Source organism: Gymnogyps californianus, chromosome 1, assembly GCF_018139145.2.
Source record: "Gymnogyps californianus isolate 813 chromosome 1, ASM1813914v2, whole genome shotgun sequence".
Lineage (NCBI taxonomy): Eukaryota > Metazoa > Chordata > Aves > Accipitriformes > Cathartidae > Gymnogyps > Gymnogyps californianus.
The window spans coordinates 218,132,566-218,146,514 of record NC_059471.1 but is presented as its reverse complement, the minus strand read 5'-3'; the positions used below and the strand labels follow the sequence as shown (position 1 = coordinate 218,146,514).

At 61.3% G+C, this 13,949-nt stretch overlaps 1 protein-coding gene across 1 annotated transcript in view; it reads right to left on the bottom strand.

The window, feature by feature from the left end:
- Positions 1-13,690: 13,690 nt before the first annotated feature.
- The window catches only part of LOC127023098 (staphylococcal nuclease domain-containing protein 1-like), a 45,614-nt gene continuing 45,355 nt past the window's right edge, over positions 13,691-13,949 (bottom strand). Inside the window, exon 7 of the mRNA XM_050907061.1 lies at positions 13,691-13,887. Coding sequence (XP_050763018.1) covers positions 13,691-13,887 — 197 coding nt within the window. The remainder of the gene's footprint in view (positions 13,888-13,949) is intronic.

Sequence of the window (13,949 nt, the reverse complement as noted above, 5' to 3'; positions counted from 1 at the left end):
GGAACGGTGATTTGGAAATTCCTCACTCCTAGGATGCCACCTTGTTTTGTACACACTGAATTATGAATAACTTCCCAGATTAGCCTCTTCCTCCTGCTGTTTCTCTGGCGTCAGCGCCGGGTGGACGGGAGCTGCCGCGAGCCGAGCAGCAGGCTTGCACGGCGGGAAGGGCACAGGGCGGCTGCAAAGCGGCCACCGGTGCCGGCAGGGGGGGACAGGACCTGCTCCCTCGTTGCCCCGCCGGCACCGTGCGGCGCTGCCCGGAGGAGCGCGGTTTCTTTGCGGAGCGATCGCGGTCTCCAAGGAGACTGCAAGAAAGGCGGCTGCCCCCCGCCGCGCTGCTGGCTCCCCTGGCAAAATCCTTTCCTTGCTTTGGCGCTGCGGCCCCGGCGCGCAGGCGGTTGCCTTCTCCCTGCCTGCTGGGAGCTGCCGGCCCGCGCCGCCGTGCACGGTGCTGCCCGAGAGATGCCCTGAACGTAGGCTCTTCCCCCCACTGAGTCTGGGGTCTCGCTGCGGATGCCCCAGCACCCTAAAGTCACCGGATCGCAGCCCAGTCGCTGGTCTGCGTCTGGCTTCTCGTTTGGGGAGCTCGTGGTATGGAGTGGGCTCGGCATTTGGAAACGTCTGCACCTTTAGATTGCATCCAGGGTTTGCAGGTGCCGGGTCCTGCTGCCAGACTCTCCGGTGGTGTGAAATTACCCGTCCTCACGCGCGTGGCCTGGCCAGCGCGACCCCAGGTCGTGCAGCACCGCTGCGGAGCAGGAGCTGCTTCCATCTTCCTCCTCTCCTTCCTTCTCCTACAAGAGCTGGAGCAGCCGGCGCTTCGGAGCCCATCCTGCCCCAGTCTCGGGGGAGCCTGCGCAGCCGTGACGGCTGTAGTGATGAGATTCAGAAAATACCCGTTTGGGTACTTGGCCTGCCACCACCATGCCAGCCTCTTGCTAGGGCATCCCCAAACCAGGAGGGTTTCAGGCCCTGGCACCTCTGCGAGCTCTCTTGCCCTTCGTGGCCTCCCCAGCACTGCTTGTGGGTGCCCTTGCACCATGCAGGAGCGAGTTCGGCCACCCTAGCTCGTGGGTGCCCCAGTTAAACCTCATTTATTTCTTTCTGGGTTTTATCCTTCTTTAGGCCCTTCTGCATTTTCATCTCTAGCTCTGCTTATGCAGTTGCTTAATTACCTATGAATGCAATTAATGAAATGTTTACTCCCCCCCTTTCCAGATCATTATTTAAAAAAAAAAAAAAAAAAACCAAAACCACATCAAAGAACCCAACAACCGACCAAAAAAGCCCTAGCCAGACAAACTGGGCACCTTGCTCAGCTGTGTGCCCCTCTCCCCCCTCCCTGACTCGGAGCTTTGCTGCTTGCAGGGGGATGCTTTCTGCCCCCGAGCTCCCCCAGCCCCGCGGTGCCCGGGGACCCTTTGCTGCTGCTGCTGCTGCTGCTGCTGCTCCCTTTAATCCCTGCTCCAGCTCCTGTGGGCTGGAGCTTTCTGCACTGCGGGGCTCAGTGTGGGAGACCCTGCTCCTAGCTGTCCTTGCAAAGGTGGAGCCTGAGCGCAAGGCATGCACACATATCTATCTTTTGGGTTGATTTTGGGCTGTTGTGGAAGGCTTTACCCATGAGGTGTTTTGTGTGGTGGGTCTGGCACCTCCGTAGCAGAGCGCTGGGGCTCGGCAGCGTTGGCTGCGAGCTGCTCTGCCCGCGGTTGAGGCTAGACACGTACCCACCGTAGTAGGTAGCACGTAGTTAGCGTGGCTCTGCCAGGGAGATCCATCTCCATCCCGCCGAGCGCAAATTGGTCCCAAGGCACCTGATCGAGTAGATGGGAAATGACAAACTGAAAATTCAGCGTAATAAAATCCTAGAGCCTTTCATCTCCCGCCTTCATCACCCAGCACGAAATGAATCCTGAGAGCAGGATCTGATAGCATTTAATATCTCTATTGCTTGTCTCTGTCGAGGAACATAATGTATTCAGATGAAGATGCATCTCCCACCGCTGCCCAGGTGCTGGGTCTGCAGGTGCAGTACCAGTGCTGGCCGGAGCCCCTCGCCGGCACGGCCGGAGCCCCTCGCCGGGCCGGCCCCTTGGTTTGGCACAGCATCTCTGGAGCAGGATGCAGCACGGCTCCTTCCTGCTGTCTAGTGTCAAAAGCCGAGTGTTCCTGGCAATCCTTCCCCAGGCCATGTCCTGCCAGCACCTTAGCGACTCGAAGGGCTGGAGGCTGAGCCGTACCGCTGCGGCTGGTGCCACGCTCGCCTCCGGTGAAATTGCCTGGTCCTTGTTTGGCCAGGCTGGAGCCAGGGCCGGTTTCTGCCGTGTTTAAGCCCGCAGCCTTGAAGCGCAAGCTTGTTTCGCAGCAGGAGCTCATTTCACAGCTGTGGTCCGCATCTGGGGTTTGAAACGTGGGGTGCTCCAACCTTTGGGGTGAGCGAGGCGTCGCCGGGCACAGGGAAGCCCTTCCCCGTAGCTGCAGCTGATGCCCGTCGCTCTGGCATCCCGCACCGCTCAGCCCTCGTACCCCGTGGTGGGGTTTGTGGTCCGTCCGTCTTGGTGATGGATCTGGCCCTGCCAAAGCAGGTTGCCGGTGTTTGGATCCGACCGAAGGCAGAGCAGCCCGTGTACCGGCGGGCGGGCTGAGCGTGGGAGCAGAGCCCTGTCCGGCAGCGCCGCTGGCGTGTGTTTCCGTGGGATGGGAGGAAGAGCAAACCCCCGGGGAGGAGCGGTGACTGCGAGGGGCTCCGACCTGCTGGATCCGCGGCGCTGCTTGCTGCAGCAGCAAGCGGTGATTCTGGCTCGGGGACCGGGGCTTTCCTGGGCCTCGGTGTGTCACCACCGTTCCCAGCGTTCGGGAGGTTTCAGCTTTGCTTTTTTTAATCAGAAATTCATTCCCTTGGACAGCTAAATTGCAGAATCTCGTTAGCGGCTCTGTGCTCTAGCAAGCTACATTTGCCCAATTGATGCAACAGCAGTACAAATCTGCTCCAGTCCCCCAATTTATCTAAATTGATATCTTAATTGGTAATACTCTTGGAGTGGGGGAGTCAAACACATGGACCCTGATTCAAAGAGAAAAAACAGGGAAGAAACCATTCTGCTGGTGGTGGGTTGGGGTTTTTTGAAGTCTGAAAGTGGGACAGTGTCTCCCCTGGCCGGAGCAGGGCTGCGGGAGGGATGCGATTGCTGCTGGGAGGGCTCGGGGTTTTGGCAGCGCTGGGACCCCTCCTCAGCCTTGGGAGCCGGAGGGAGGAGATGGAAAGGGAATCGGGAATGGAGATGTCCCGGCTCCTTTCCTGGCTGTGCCGCTGCTCCGGGACTCGAAGGTCCCTGCTCCTGCCTGCGCAGCAGAGATAAGGTTGATATTGGCGGTGGGGGATTTCTTCAAGGATTGTCTGGATGGCCCTGGGGCACCTTCCAGCCGTATTTTCTGAGGACACAAAGCCAAGGCTGTCTGGTTTTTCGTGTTTATCCTGGATGGCGGCTCACGCCTGCCACCTGCCCCGCACCAGCACTGGTGGTGGGGTGCTGGGGAGGGCTCTCGGGCACCTTTGGGTGCCTCCAGCCCCCTCTGGCTGGGGAACAGGGTGGTTGGTCTCCGGAGGAGCAGGACCCCGGTGCTGTGCCTGCTCCGGCTGCCGGGGCTCGCCGGCTGCCAGCATGCTGCTGGAGCGACGGTAAGCTTCACGTCTGCCGGGAGCGTGTTTGGTATGGCGGCAGCTAATTGCAAAGCTGACACGAGCGTCAGGGCTGTCACCGCACCGGGCAAACTTGGAGGAGCAGGCGCTGCCGCAAACAGAAAGCAGTGAAAAGCTGGAAACATGGGGAAGCTGGAAATGGCTTCAGAAAAGGAAAAAAACAGACGGATTTGGGCTTGGATTTCCCCCCCCCCGCCCTACTCTCAAATGAGCTTGTGCGCGAGTTCCTTGGCTTTCTGATACATTTCCAAAGGCAGGGAACTGCTGGCTCCCGTTGGGCTGCGAGCAGATGAGGGATTAGCCAGCCCCCGCGCCTGCCAGCCTCCGGAGAGCGGGAGCCATCACCCACGAGGGGCTCTTGTTCCCGGCCGGTGGGGATCGGCACAGCCGGGGATCAGCCCGGCGCTGGGGCTGGCAGGGAGGGCGAGCCCGCAGCCATCAGGCTGGACCCGCCGGGTGGTCTCAGCATCTCTGCTCGGCGGGGATGCAGGGTCCCACGGTGCTGGCGATACCGCTTGCCCTCTGGTCTCGTGGCGGGGTGATGCTGGGCAAAATGCACGTGGCCCGGTCCATCTGTCTGCCCAGCCGGGCACAACGTGTCCTGCCGCAGAGAGCAATGACGCTGGAAGGTCGGTGCCGGGGCAGCCGCACGGCTCTGCTGGGCTTCGGCTCCTCACGTGGTGTTTGACTGCAAACCGCCGGCTCCCAGAGGTGCCGGTCTTTAAGTCCCGACAAGGATTTTTCTGTGCCTTGAATCTCGTGTCCGATCTGTCTTCCAGCAGCGCAGCCCAGTGACCTTTGTCACCCCCTCGTCGCCGGGCAATGCCAAGCGATGCCCGGATGAAGGCAGAGCATCGGCCGCGCGGTGCGAGGACGGGTGATGGACGGCGGCCCCCGGCAGCACCGCTGCTCCTGCTCCTCATCGTTCTGCCCGCCAGCTCTCCACCACGCTCCAGCAGATTTTAGAAAGAGCCGTATTTTACCCGAACCCCATCAAACGGCGGTACTTTCTCTCTGCTCCTTTCCCTGACACTTGCTGATTGCCTGGACATTTATGTGAAACTGGAAGCGCTTTGTACAAACGACCTGCCCAGCTTGCTGCCAGCCCCGTCCGGCACAGCCGGAGCAGGAGCTGCCTGGGGCTGCACAGCCGAGGAAGGGCAGGGGATGGACCTTGAGGTCAAGGGCAGCCCGGACCCCTCGAGCTGCTGGTTTTGACACTGTTTGAGATGGATTTATAACCCTGTTTGAGATCTGGGGAACGAGCTGTTCAGGAAGGATCCCATCACACCTGCTCTGAGCGATTGCAGCTGCGTTATCCCTAGAAACGCGCTTTTTCTTCCAGCGTTGTGAGACTTCGGGGTACCCGATGGCGCGTGGGTCTCGCTGGCAGAGCCTCGGCCGCCTGTGGGTGCCTCGTCCTGCTCGGTCCCTCTCGGCGGGAGCCGCCCGCCGTCAGTGCCACGCTCGGCGAGGCGAGGGCTGCTCGACAGATGGTTTGCAGGTGTCCGCCTGGTGCTTTTCTGCAGCGAGCCGGATTTTGGAGAGAGGGCGGCTGCGCTCGGCTTGGCAGAAGTTTGAACGTTAGCTGTGAACGCGGATCGGTTCCTCCTGTCCCTGCAGAGGCTCTTCTGGCATCCTCGGCTCGGCAGGTTCTGGGGAGCGCGGGCGACGCCGCGGCCCCTGCCAGGAGAGGCGGCGTTGCGGCACGGCACTGCATGGCTGGCTGTGTCCCCGCCGCGCTGCCGGGGCGGTTGGGAGTTCGGCGGAGGCCGCTTGGAGGTGGCGCGTTGGCCGGGGAGCGAAGTGCTCGGTTTGCTTTGTGAAGCGCCCCGGAGCTGTTTGGGTGACGGCACAAATAACGGTGGTTACGATGCCGATGGCGCGGCAGCCCAGGCTTCTTCACAGTGCCGAAAACAAGGTAGCTGCTCGCTTCCCCGGCTTCTCGCCCCTAGCCCCAGTTTGGTTCGGCAGTGGCAGCAGCTCCGCCGCCAAGCTCTGGCTGTCCTGGGGCGACACCAGAGCCGGGGTGCAGGGGTGGTTTTCCTTTGGGGCTCCTGCCATGCCTGCCAGCACGCATCCCTCGCAGGCAGCTCCTGGGAGCCAGGCTCTGCAAGGCGGCTCCGGCAGGGCCGTCTCCTCCTGCCCTGCCCTGCCCTGCCCTGCCCTGCCTGTGCATCCCTCACCACAGGCAGCGGCAAGCTGGCGGTCCAGAGGGCTCTGCCTGCTTGGGAGCTCCCCATCGCTGCCGAACCCTCGGACAAGACCGTTGGGGTGCCCCTGGGCTTCTCCAGTACCTTTCCTGCGGGGTTATTTCGTGCCTTCGTCCTTCCCTCCCCTGCCCGCGTGCCCCTTGGCACAGCAGCGGCGGCTCTCGCCGGTGTCTCCGGTGCAGCGGTTCCTCTGCTGCAGCCTGCCCAGGCCGTCAGTGCGGTCTTTGAAGACGCGTTTGTGGCTGGGAAGGAAGGAGGAGCGCCTGGATCTGCCAGCCTGGCGGGAGGCTCGTTGGTCGGCTCCCTGGAAATCCCCCCCTGGGAGCCGGAGCCGAGGGCTGAGACGGGAGCACGGGGAAGGGGAGCCGTGCTTGGACTCCCCGAGGGCACTGACTACATGGGATGTGCGCCCTCGACTTTTCCTTCTGCGCAATTTTAGGGCAGCAGCAATGTGTCCAGGCTGATGCTATCAGATGTCCCTTCTCTGCGTGGCACGTTGCTTTTAGAGTCTCTGGTACCAAACTCGTCTCCTGTTGTCCATCCCAGGGAGGCATCCAGGCTGCCGCGAACTCAGCAAGAGTTTCCATCCCTTCCCAAGGAGGATCCCTCATTTCCTTTGCTTAACGCTCATCTCCTGACGTCTCCCATTGCTTTGGGCTGTTCTTGGTGCCTTCATCCTTCTAGTAACGGGTGGCTCAAGGCAACCAGCCTTGGAGGAACCTGGGGTGTCCCCCGGCTCAGCCAAGCTCCCCCAGGACCTCCAGCTTGTCATTGTCCCCCGTTGGCGCAATGAAGGTGGCCCCTGTCTGCAGCAGCTCAAAGCCTGCAGGTCATGCCTGGCTCGCCAGGATCTCTGTGCCGGAGTTGAATTCAAGGCCGAGATGAGCCCTGCCTGGTGAGGGATGCCATACGGCTCCACGGCAGCAGACGGATTGCCTGCGAGGGCGGCAGGGTCTGTGCGGAGAGAGGATCTTGTTTCCCTATTTATTGAGCAGGGTTTGTAGTACGAAAAGCGCGCTGCACTCAACGAGCATAAAAGATTAATGAGAAACCAACCCGTGAACTCATCAGTGTCTCATCTCCGCTAAATTACAGTTACAAGGATCATCGTAGCTCATCCATGTATTGTGTAACAGAACTGATGGCCAGCGTGGATGGGGCGCGCGGCGAGCCCTGCCGTGCCGGCGGAGCAGCGCGGCGTAAAACGCTAAGTGCTCAGGCGTAGGGCCTTTAATGTATTCTAAATATTGGCAGAGGAGAGGTGCATCTGAGGCGAGGTGGGAGCAGAAAGTGGGGGCACTGGAGTTCCCTGATGAATATTTAATAGGGGCTGCAATAGCTTCCAGACAGAGGACACATGAAGTCGGCGTGTTCTTGCAACCTGTTTTCTGCCCTCCGGGTAGCGTGCTTTTTCTAGTGTAAAAATGATTCGCTTGCACATCTCTCCACCGTTCCTCTCTCCCTTTCCCCTAAGTCTTTCCACGGTGGGAAAGCAATTGTTTGGCATTTGATTCGGGGCTCCGGATTGCTGAGATTCAGCTCCCGGCAGCGCAGGCTGCTAAATTCTGGGGCGGGGGCTTTTGGGGCTCTTCGGGCTGATCCAGACCCCTGGTAAAATACCGCTGCTTTATCGCAGGTGGGTTTTCCTCCCCTCCGGCTGAAAGCAAATGTACAAACATGCAACGGCACAGCCAAAGCCTGGCTCCCAGGGGAGCTGTCGGGGCCAGGTATGAGGCCTGATCCGGGCTGGATTAATTTGTGAGCTGGCACAGCTGGGTTCCTGTATGGATTACAGCCTCTGGCATCCCGGGAAATTGCTCGTGGCTTAGAGAGCAAAAGCTTAGCAGCAAAAAAGAAAAGAAAAAACCCCGAAGCGGTAAAGCAGGCAGCAGCAGCATGGAGGAGCAGAGGCCGGGCTGGTAACAGGCTGCGGGCAGCCGGCCAGCCCTGGAGCCGTGGCTGACGCCGGTTTGGGGAGATGGGCACGAGCTTGCCGGCAATTACAGAGCAGCTTCTCTACGAGGCAATGGCTCCGTGACCGCAGGCAATAGCTAACTCGCACCACGCGGCTCCGGGGCCTGTGTCGCCGGGAGGAAGATGCAGCCGGGAGGAAGATAACAGCTCCAGACCATATGCTCTGCGAATAGCAGCGGCGCTTAAGTGCTTGGTCTTATTGATGCCGTGTAAGTAATAAGCCCTGAAGATTAGGCTGTGCTAAAATACTTCCCAAACAACTTACATTTAAGTGTTGTAATTCTTCTGACCCAGCAGAAGTGCCTGGTGTTTTGACACTGATGCTTTGAGGAGGATCCAGGCACCTGCCAGCTCACATTTAGGAGGATGGCACTCCAGCCGGGCTTTGCGTCGTGCTCTCTGGGAGCTGCTCTGCTCGGAGAGGCTTAATCATCTCCAGCGCCTGCGGTCCACGAGCGTTAAAGCAGAGACGGGCAGACCTGACGTCCTCTGCGCGCAGCCGCCCGGCTCCTCGGGACGGCTGGGTCTGACGCCGTGCTAAGGCTGTGGCAAATGTTTCTCGGTCTGCTGGGCGAGTGTGAAAGCGCTGATGGGAGAATGAAGCTTTGACCTTTTGATCTCATCAGGAAGCTGCTGCGAATCCTCTATTGATGGTTAAATTGCACTAAATTAGAGAGGAGCTGTGCAATTCTGCCACATTGCTGAACTGTGCAATTAACGTCCTGCCTAGCAACAGCACCCTTGTGCCTCGGGAAACTTAAGCCCGTGATTTTAGGTATGTGATGAACCTGCCTCGCCGAAGGCTTAATTTTTTTTTCCCAGTGGCGTATGGCTTTAGGAACCTCTCTGCTCCGTCTGGGAGGCAGCCAGAGCCGTCCTCGCCAGCAGCACCGTGCTCTGCGGGGAGCCACGGCATCCTGCAAGGAGGTTGAGTTCAGTGCCCGGCATGGCTGCAGTGGGGCTCTGCCTCCGCACCCGGCGGCACCGGGCATCACCCCGGCATCACCCTGGATCCTGCCCTGTGACCAGTGGGATCGCCCCTCGGTGCCTCGGGGTGACCGAGGGGACACTGGAGGGCACGGCTGGGGCACACGTCGGCTCAGGGGCACTGCCATGGAGCTGGCATTGCCTTTGCTGGTTTGCTCTGGCTGGCTGATGGGCTACCCCCCACCAGTTCCCCGAGGTGGTGAAGGGATACCAGCAGCTCCATCACCGCACGGACCCGCTGCGGCGTTGGGCTGGAGGCAGGAGGGGGAATCTCCTGCGCCGAGAGCCGACCCAGGCTCACGTCCTCGCCCCGCCACCTCGCTCCCCCTCCTGCGCTCGGCTTGGTTTAGAGCTGGTTACAGCAAAGCGCGCCGCTGCCTGCTTTCTGCCTGCGGGTCAGGGCTCAGCTTTTATACCTCCAGCCAGGAGCATGACAAAGGCATCCCTCTCCGCAGAGGGGGAGGATTGCTGGAGCGGAGAGCTCGGTGCCTCCTCCAACCCCCCTTGCATCACTCGGGCGTTTCAGCTGTGTTAACACGTCCCTCCACGCACCTCTCCCAGCGCCGTGCGACGCTTTCCCGGCTCAGAGTAATCATGAATATTCCCCCTGCCATTAGCACCGGCTGCTGGAGATCTCTATTTAGTCGCTAGACATTTGAAGATGTGCTGCAAGGGATGGTGTGCGTCCCTCGCCGGCGCCCGCATCCCACCCAGCTCCTTCGCCCGCCGGTGGGCTGCAGGGAGGGGATGCTCCAGCACGCGTTCGTGGACCTTTGCTGGCACCGGTCGTCCATGGGGACTGCGAGGGATGATGCATGCCTGTTCCCACGCCCCAGAGTGGAGGGGACAAAGCTTTGCCGCTGCACCGAGCTCCTTTTGGTGCAGCCCCAAGCCCGCTCTCACCTCTGGGCACTGGTGTGCGGGCAGGCTTTGCTGGTGCCCGGCTGTGGCAGGAGCACTCGGGTGGTTGTCACTGCCCCAACGTGTTGTACGTGACCAGCTCCTGCCTTGGCACCCCCTGAAATCCCTGGTGCAAGGGGCAAAGCCATTGGGCCCCTTGGAAACAAGCTTCCCGTGGAGGAGCTGCCCTGGATCTGCAGGGATTGATGCCAGGGAAGCGCTTGTCCCATCCCGGTGCAGGGCTGCTGTGGCACGGCGTAGCCCAGGTGTCACCCGTGGGCACGCTGGCAGTGACACAGGACGCGGACTGTGCGCGGTTTGCATGCTGCATGCACAGCCACCTCTTGGGGTCCGTGGCAGGATGAACCGGCTAAATTTTACCAAGGCTCCGGCTGCCGGGCCGAGGGCTGCCGGGTCGCGCTCGATGTGCCGGATGAAGGGCGGCGGTGGGGCCGGACAGACGCTTCTGCCGGTGCCAGCCCTGGCACGTCGGCTCTGCAGCCTCCCCCTCTGCAAAAGGTGCTGGGCAAGGGACAAAGAGCGAGGACGAGGGACAGCGCAGGACAACCCCCCTTCGGCATTTCCTACCCCGACGCTCTGCTGCGGAGTCTGAGGAGGGACCCTGCCTGCGCCACGATGCTGCGACCCTGCCTGCACCGCTGCCAGCCTTACAGCAGCCGCTGGCACGAAGCGGCTTCCCCGGGGCTGGCGAGGGGGTTGCGGGATGGCCTGTGAGCAGGGCGGGGTGGTGATGGTGATGGTGACAGTGACAGCTCAAGACGTCCCCTCTCCCAGGCTCTGCGGAGGGGACGGCAGCTCCATCCTTAAAAGCTTTTTGCCTCCTGCTCGGCCCGGCCGCTGCTGTCCTAGTTTTCGCTGGCTGCTGTTCTTCCCCTCCATCACGTGCGGGTTCGGCACGGTGCGCTCGAATACAGCTTCATCTTCTGCTGGCTTCTGCGGGCGGCTCTGAGCTGGGCTCTGAGCTGCTCCCGCGACTTAAAACGTCTCCCTCGACCTGACACCCGGGGCTGCCGCTGCATCGTGGGGCTGCGCTTCGTAGGCTGGAGGTTTAACAGAAATTAAATTCCCCGGGAGCAGGGATGCAGTCAAAGGGGGATGCATGTGTATCCCCTCCCATGCTCCGAAAGGGCGTGCGACCCCGAAGCCAGGGCAGTGAGGTCCATCGAGTGACAGCCCCGTTACGCGTCCCTCGGGGTTTGCAGTTATCATCTGAAATTCGGGTTAACGGTGTCGAAAGGGTGGAGGTTTTTCCTTAAATCCTGAAATGGCTGCCACCGCCCGAGATGGGGAGCCTGCCAGCAGCTGCTGGCTCTTTCGCTCTCAGCAGAACCCATTCCCGTCCCCTCGGGGACGGTTTTAGGGCCGGGCTGAAAGGAGGCAGAAGCATCTGCCGGCTTTGCAGAGTCCCGCAGCCAGGCTTTGGGTCCGAACCGGCCCCCTTCTGAGACCGGTGACCCTCTTTTCACGCTCCTTGTGAGCAGATCAGCCAAAATGCTGCTCGAGACCTAAAAGCCGTGCAAGCTAAAAGCTCGATGCCCCATGGTGTCGGTGTGCAGTGCCTGCAGTGATGCCCCATCCCAGTGTATGTGCGACTGGATTTCAAGCTGCTGAGCCTCCCATACCCGCTGCCGGCTGTTGTGTCCCTGGCTGCTGGTGCGGCATCGCACCCGCTGCACCCAAAATGCGGGGGAAGGTGTGAAATGCCAGCACCGAGCCTCGGGGAGCTGCCACGGCAGTGGAGCTGGAGGCGAGGCGGGTCTGGCTGGGAGCACCAGGGAGCTCGGGGACGCGTGGGCAGCGCAAGGGACCCCGGGCGCCCCATGGGGCTGCCTGGCTTCCATCAGGGGTAGCCCAAAACTACCATCACTTAACCAACATGGTTTTTGCCCGTTATCTGTCAAACTCCGCTCGGTCCCTAGCCCTGCCTGCGGTAGGCTCAATGCTCCGGGGTAGCCCCAGGCTTCGGCTAGGGTGTTGGGGGAAATGCAGCGTGGGGATGTCCTGATGTGGGGTCTGCAGCACCAGCGGTTGGGGGGTGCAAGCGTTATCCAGGCTGGGGGTGTCCGTCCTTCACTCTCCTCCGCCTTCCCACTGGGGCTGCGGGGCAGAATCCCTCCTCCGGCAGAGCCAGCCGTGCCAGCTGCCGGCGCTTGTGCCGGTTGGGGCAATTAGCATATTGAATCACTTTTCTGTGAGATTTTGGACGATAAATTACTTTTCGGTTGAAAATAATATAAAAGCTCTATTACGCGTGGATGGAGGTGTTTATGGAGCTGGGCTGCAGCTCCGCCGGGGTTCTGGGCTTGTTAATGAGTTCCCCATCGGCTGGGTGGGATGGGCGCTGGGGCTTTGTGCCCGTGCCAGCCACCTCCCTGGAGTGCTTTGGGGACAGAGGGGTGGCAGAAGGGACCCCCGGGGTCCTCCACCGTGACCTGTGATGGGGACGGCTGCTGCAGCGAGGAGGGAGCCGGGTGGGTCCTGCAGAGCCTGCTGGCACGGGGCGGCTTTGCAAGAGGTGGGCTCCGGTGCCCGGCACAGTGTGAGGGTGCCCAGGTACACGGGGTGCTCCACGGCACGCTGAGACGTGGGTCCTTTTCCACAAAAGCACCATGTTTGGGTGATTTTTGCAGCCGCTGTTCTCTCGTGTTCCGTCCTGTGGAGGGGACCCCCCGGCTGGCTCAGACCCCCGCTGCCGGGGCCAGCAGTGCGGTGCAGGGTGCCGCTGCCATCGTCCTCCCCTGCAAATCCCTGGGGATTGCTGACGTGAGTCAGGCTGACGAGAGTCCTCCTCCAGCGCCGCGAGCTCCCTTCCTTCGTTTCCCTCTGGCTTGGAGAGCAACGTGGGAAGGAGCAGAGTCAGCGAGCTCTGGCAGGGCACTCTATCCCAAAGATTTCCTCCAGCAGGCAGCCGGGATGGGGACATTGCCTCCTCTGCCCTGACCGAGCCTTGCTGCCAGTTTGCGGGCAGGCAGGGGCAGGGCTGGCCGCTTTGCTGGGGCAGGAGCCGTGCCGTGCCATGCTGTGCCATGCTGTGCCGTGTCACTGCGCCTGCACTATCTCCTCCCGTGTCGGCTCCCTCCTGCAGCCCAGTGCTCCGAGCGTCACTCTCTGCTTGGGGCTGGGTCACGGCAGGACTTGACATTGGCATTGCTGAGAGTGGGGACCCCCCCGGGGCCTGTCCCTGGGGGTCTGTGTCCTGGGGGCTCCCTGGATGGAGGAGCAGCAGCCCTGACAGCCCCCCAGGCTGGTGCCGGCGTGCTGCTGGGCGGGGGGCTGGTCCTCGGCTGGCACAGCGGAGCCCCCGGGAATGCGGGGCGATGCTCGCACCAGCCTGGTTATCTGCTGCCATCCTGCACGGAGCGAGCCGGGGTCTCCACCGCCACGTCCCACCGTGGGAGCTGAGCAGGGCAGGGACCCAGGGACGGATCAGTCCCCCCCCAGGCCGCGGGAGGGGATGACTCCGGGGGACGTGCGGGATTTGCTCTGCCTCGGATGAGGCGCACGGTCCCTGCGGCGGCAGCAGCTCGGCAGAGGACGGATTCTGTCCCCTCCGGTGGTGGCTGCAGCGTGTTGGAGACACGAGTGTGGGTGGGCAGAGGAAACCCCCGCGGGGGCTGCGCGTCCTCGCTGCCTGTTCATGGGGCTGCTGAGCTTTAAGGCAAAGATGAGAGGTTGAAAGCACGGAGGAAAATATTTCTTAAAACGTTCCGTAAGCCCTACGAGGGTCTGCATTACAGCAAGCAGATGAGTATTCAGTATAAACCCGAATTAAATAACATGATTTCTCCAATTTTTTTGGACAAAAGAATACCTGGGGAAGACACACGAGCGGTGGGTGGACTAAATCTAGTGTTGGGAGGAAGAATGCTGCGAAAGCAAATGCCTTGTCTCCCGTTTAACGGTGCCTTTCAGGGCAAAGCTGGGCTGGTGGGCTGCAGTGGTCCGGCGTGCTCCGGGAGGGATGCTCCTGGCCGCCCTTGTCCGTGCTCGGGGCTGTCGGCTCCCCGTGGGTCACTGACGCCGCTGGTGCATCTCCAGCACATGACAGTGCAACCCGGTAATGGGCTAGATCTGCTTTTCCAGGGGTCTCGTCTGTGAGACATTCAGAGCATCTCGCACTGGGCTGCTTTTCTGGTGCTCCCTTGGCTCGACGA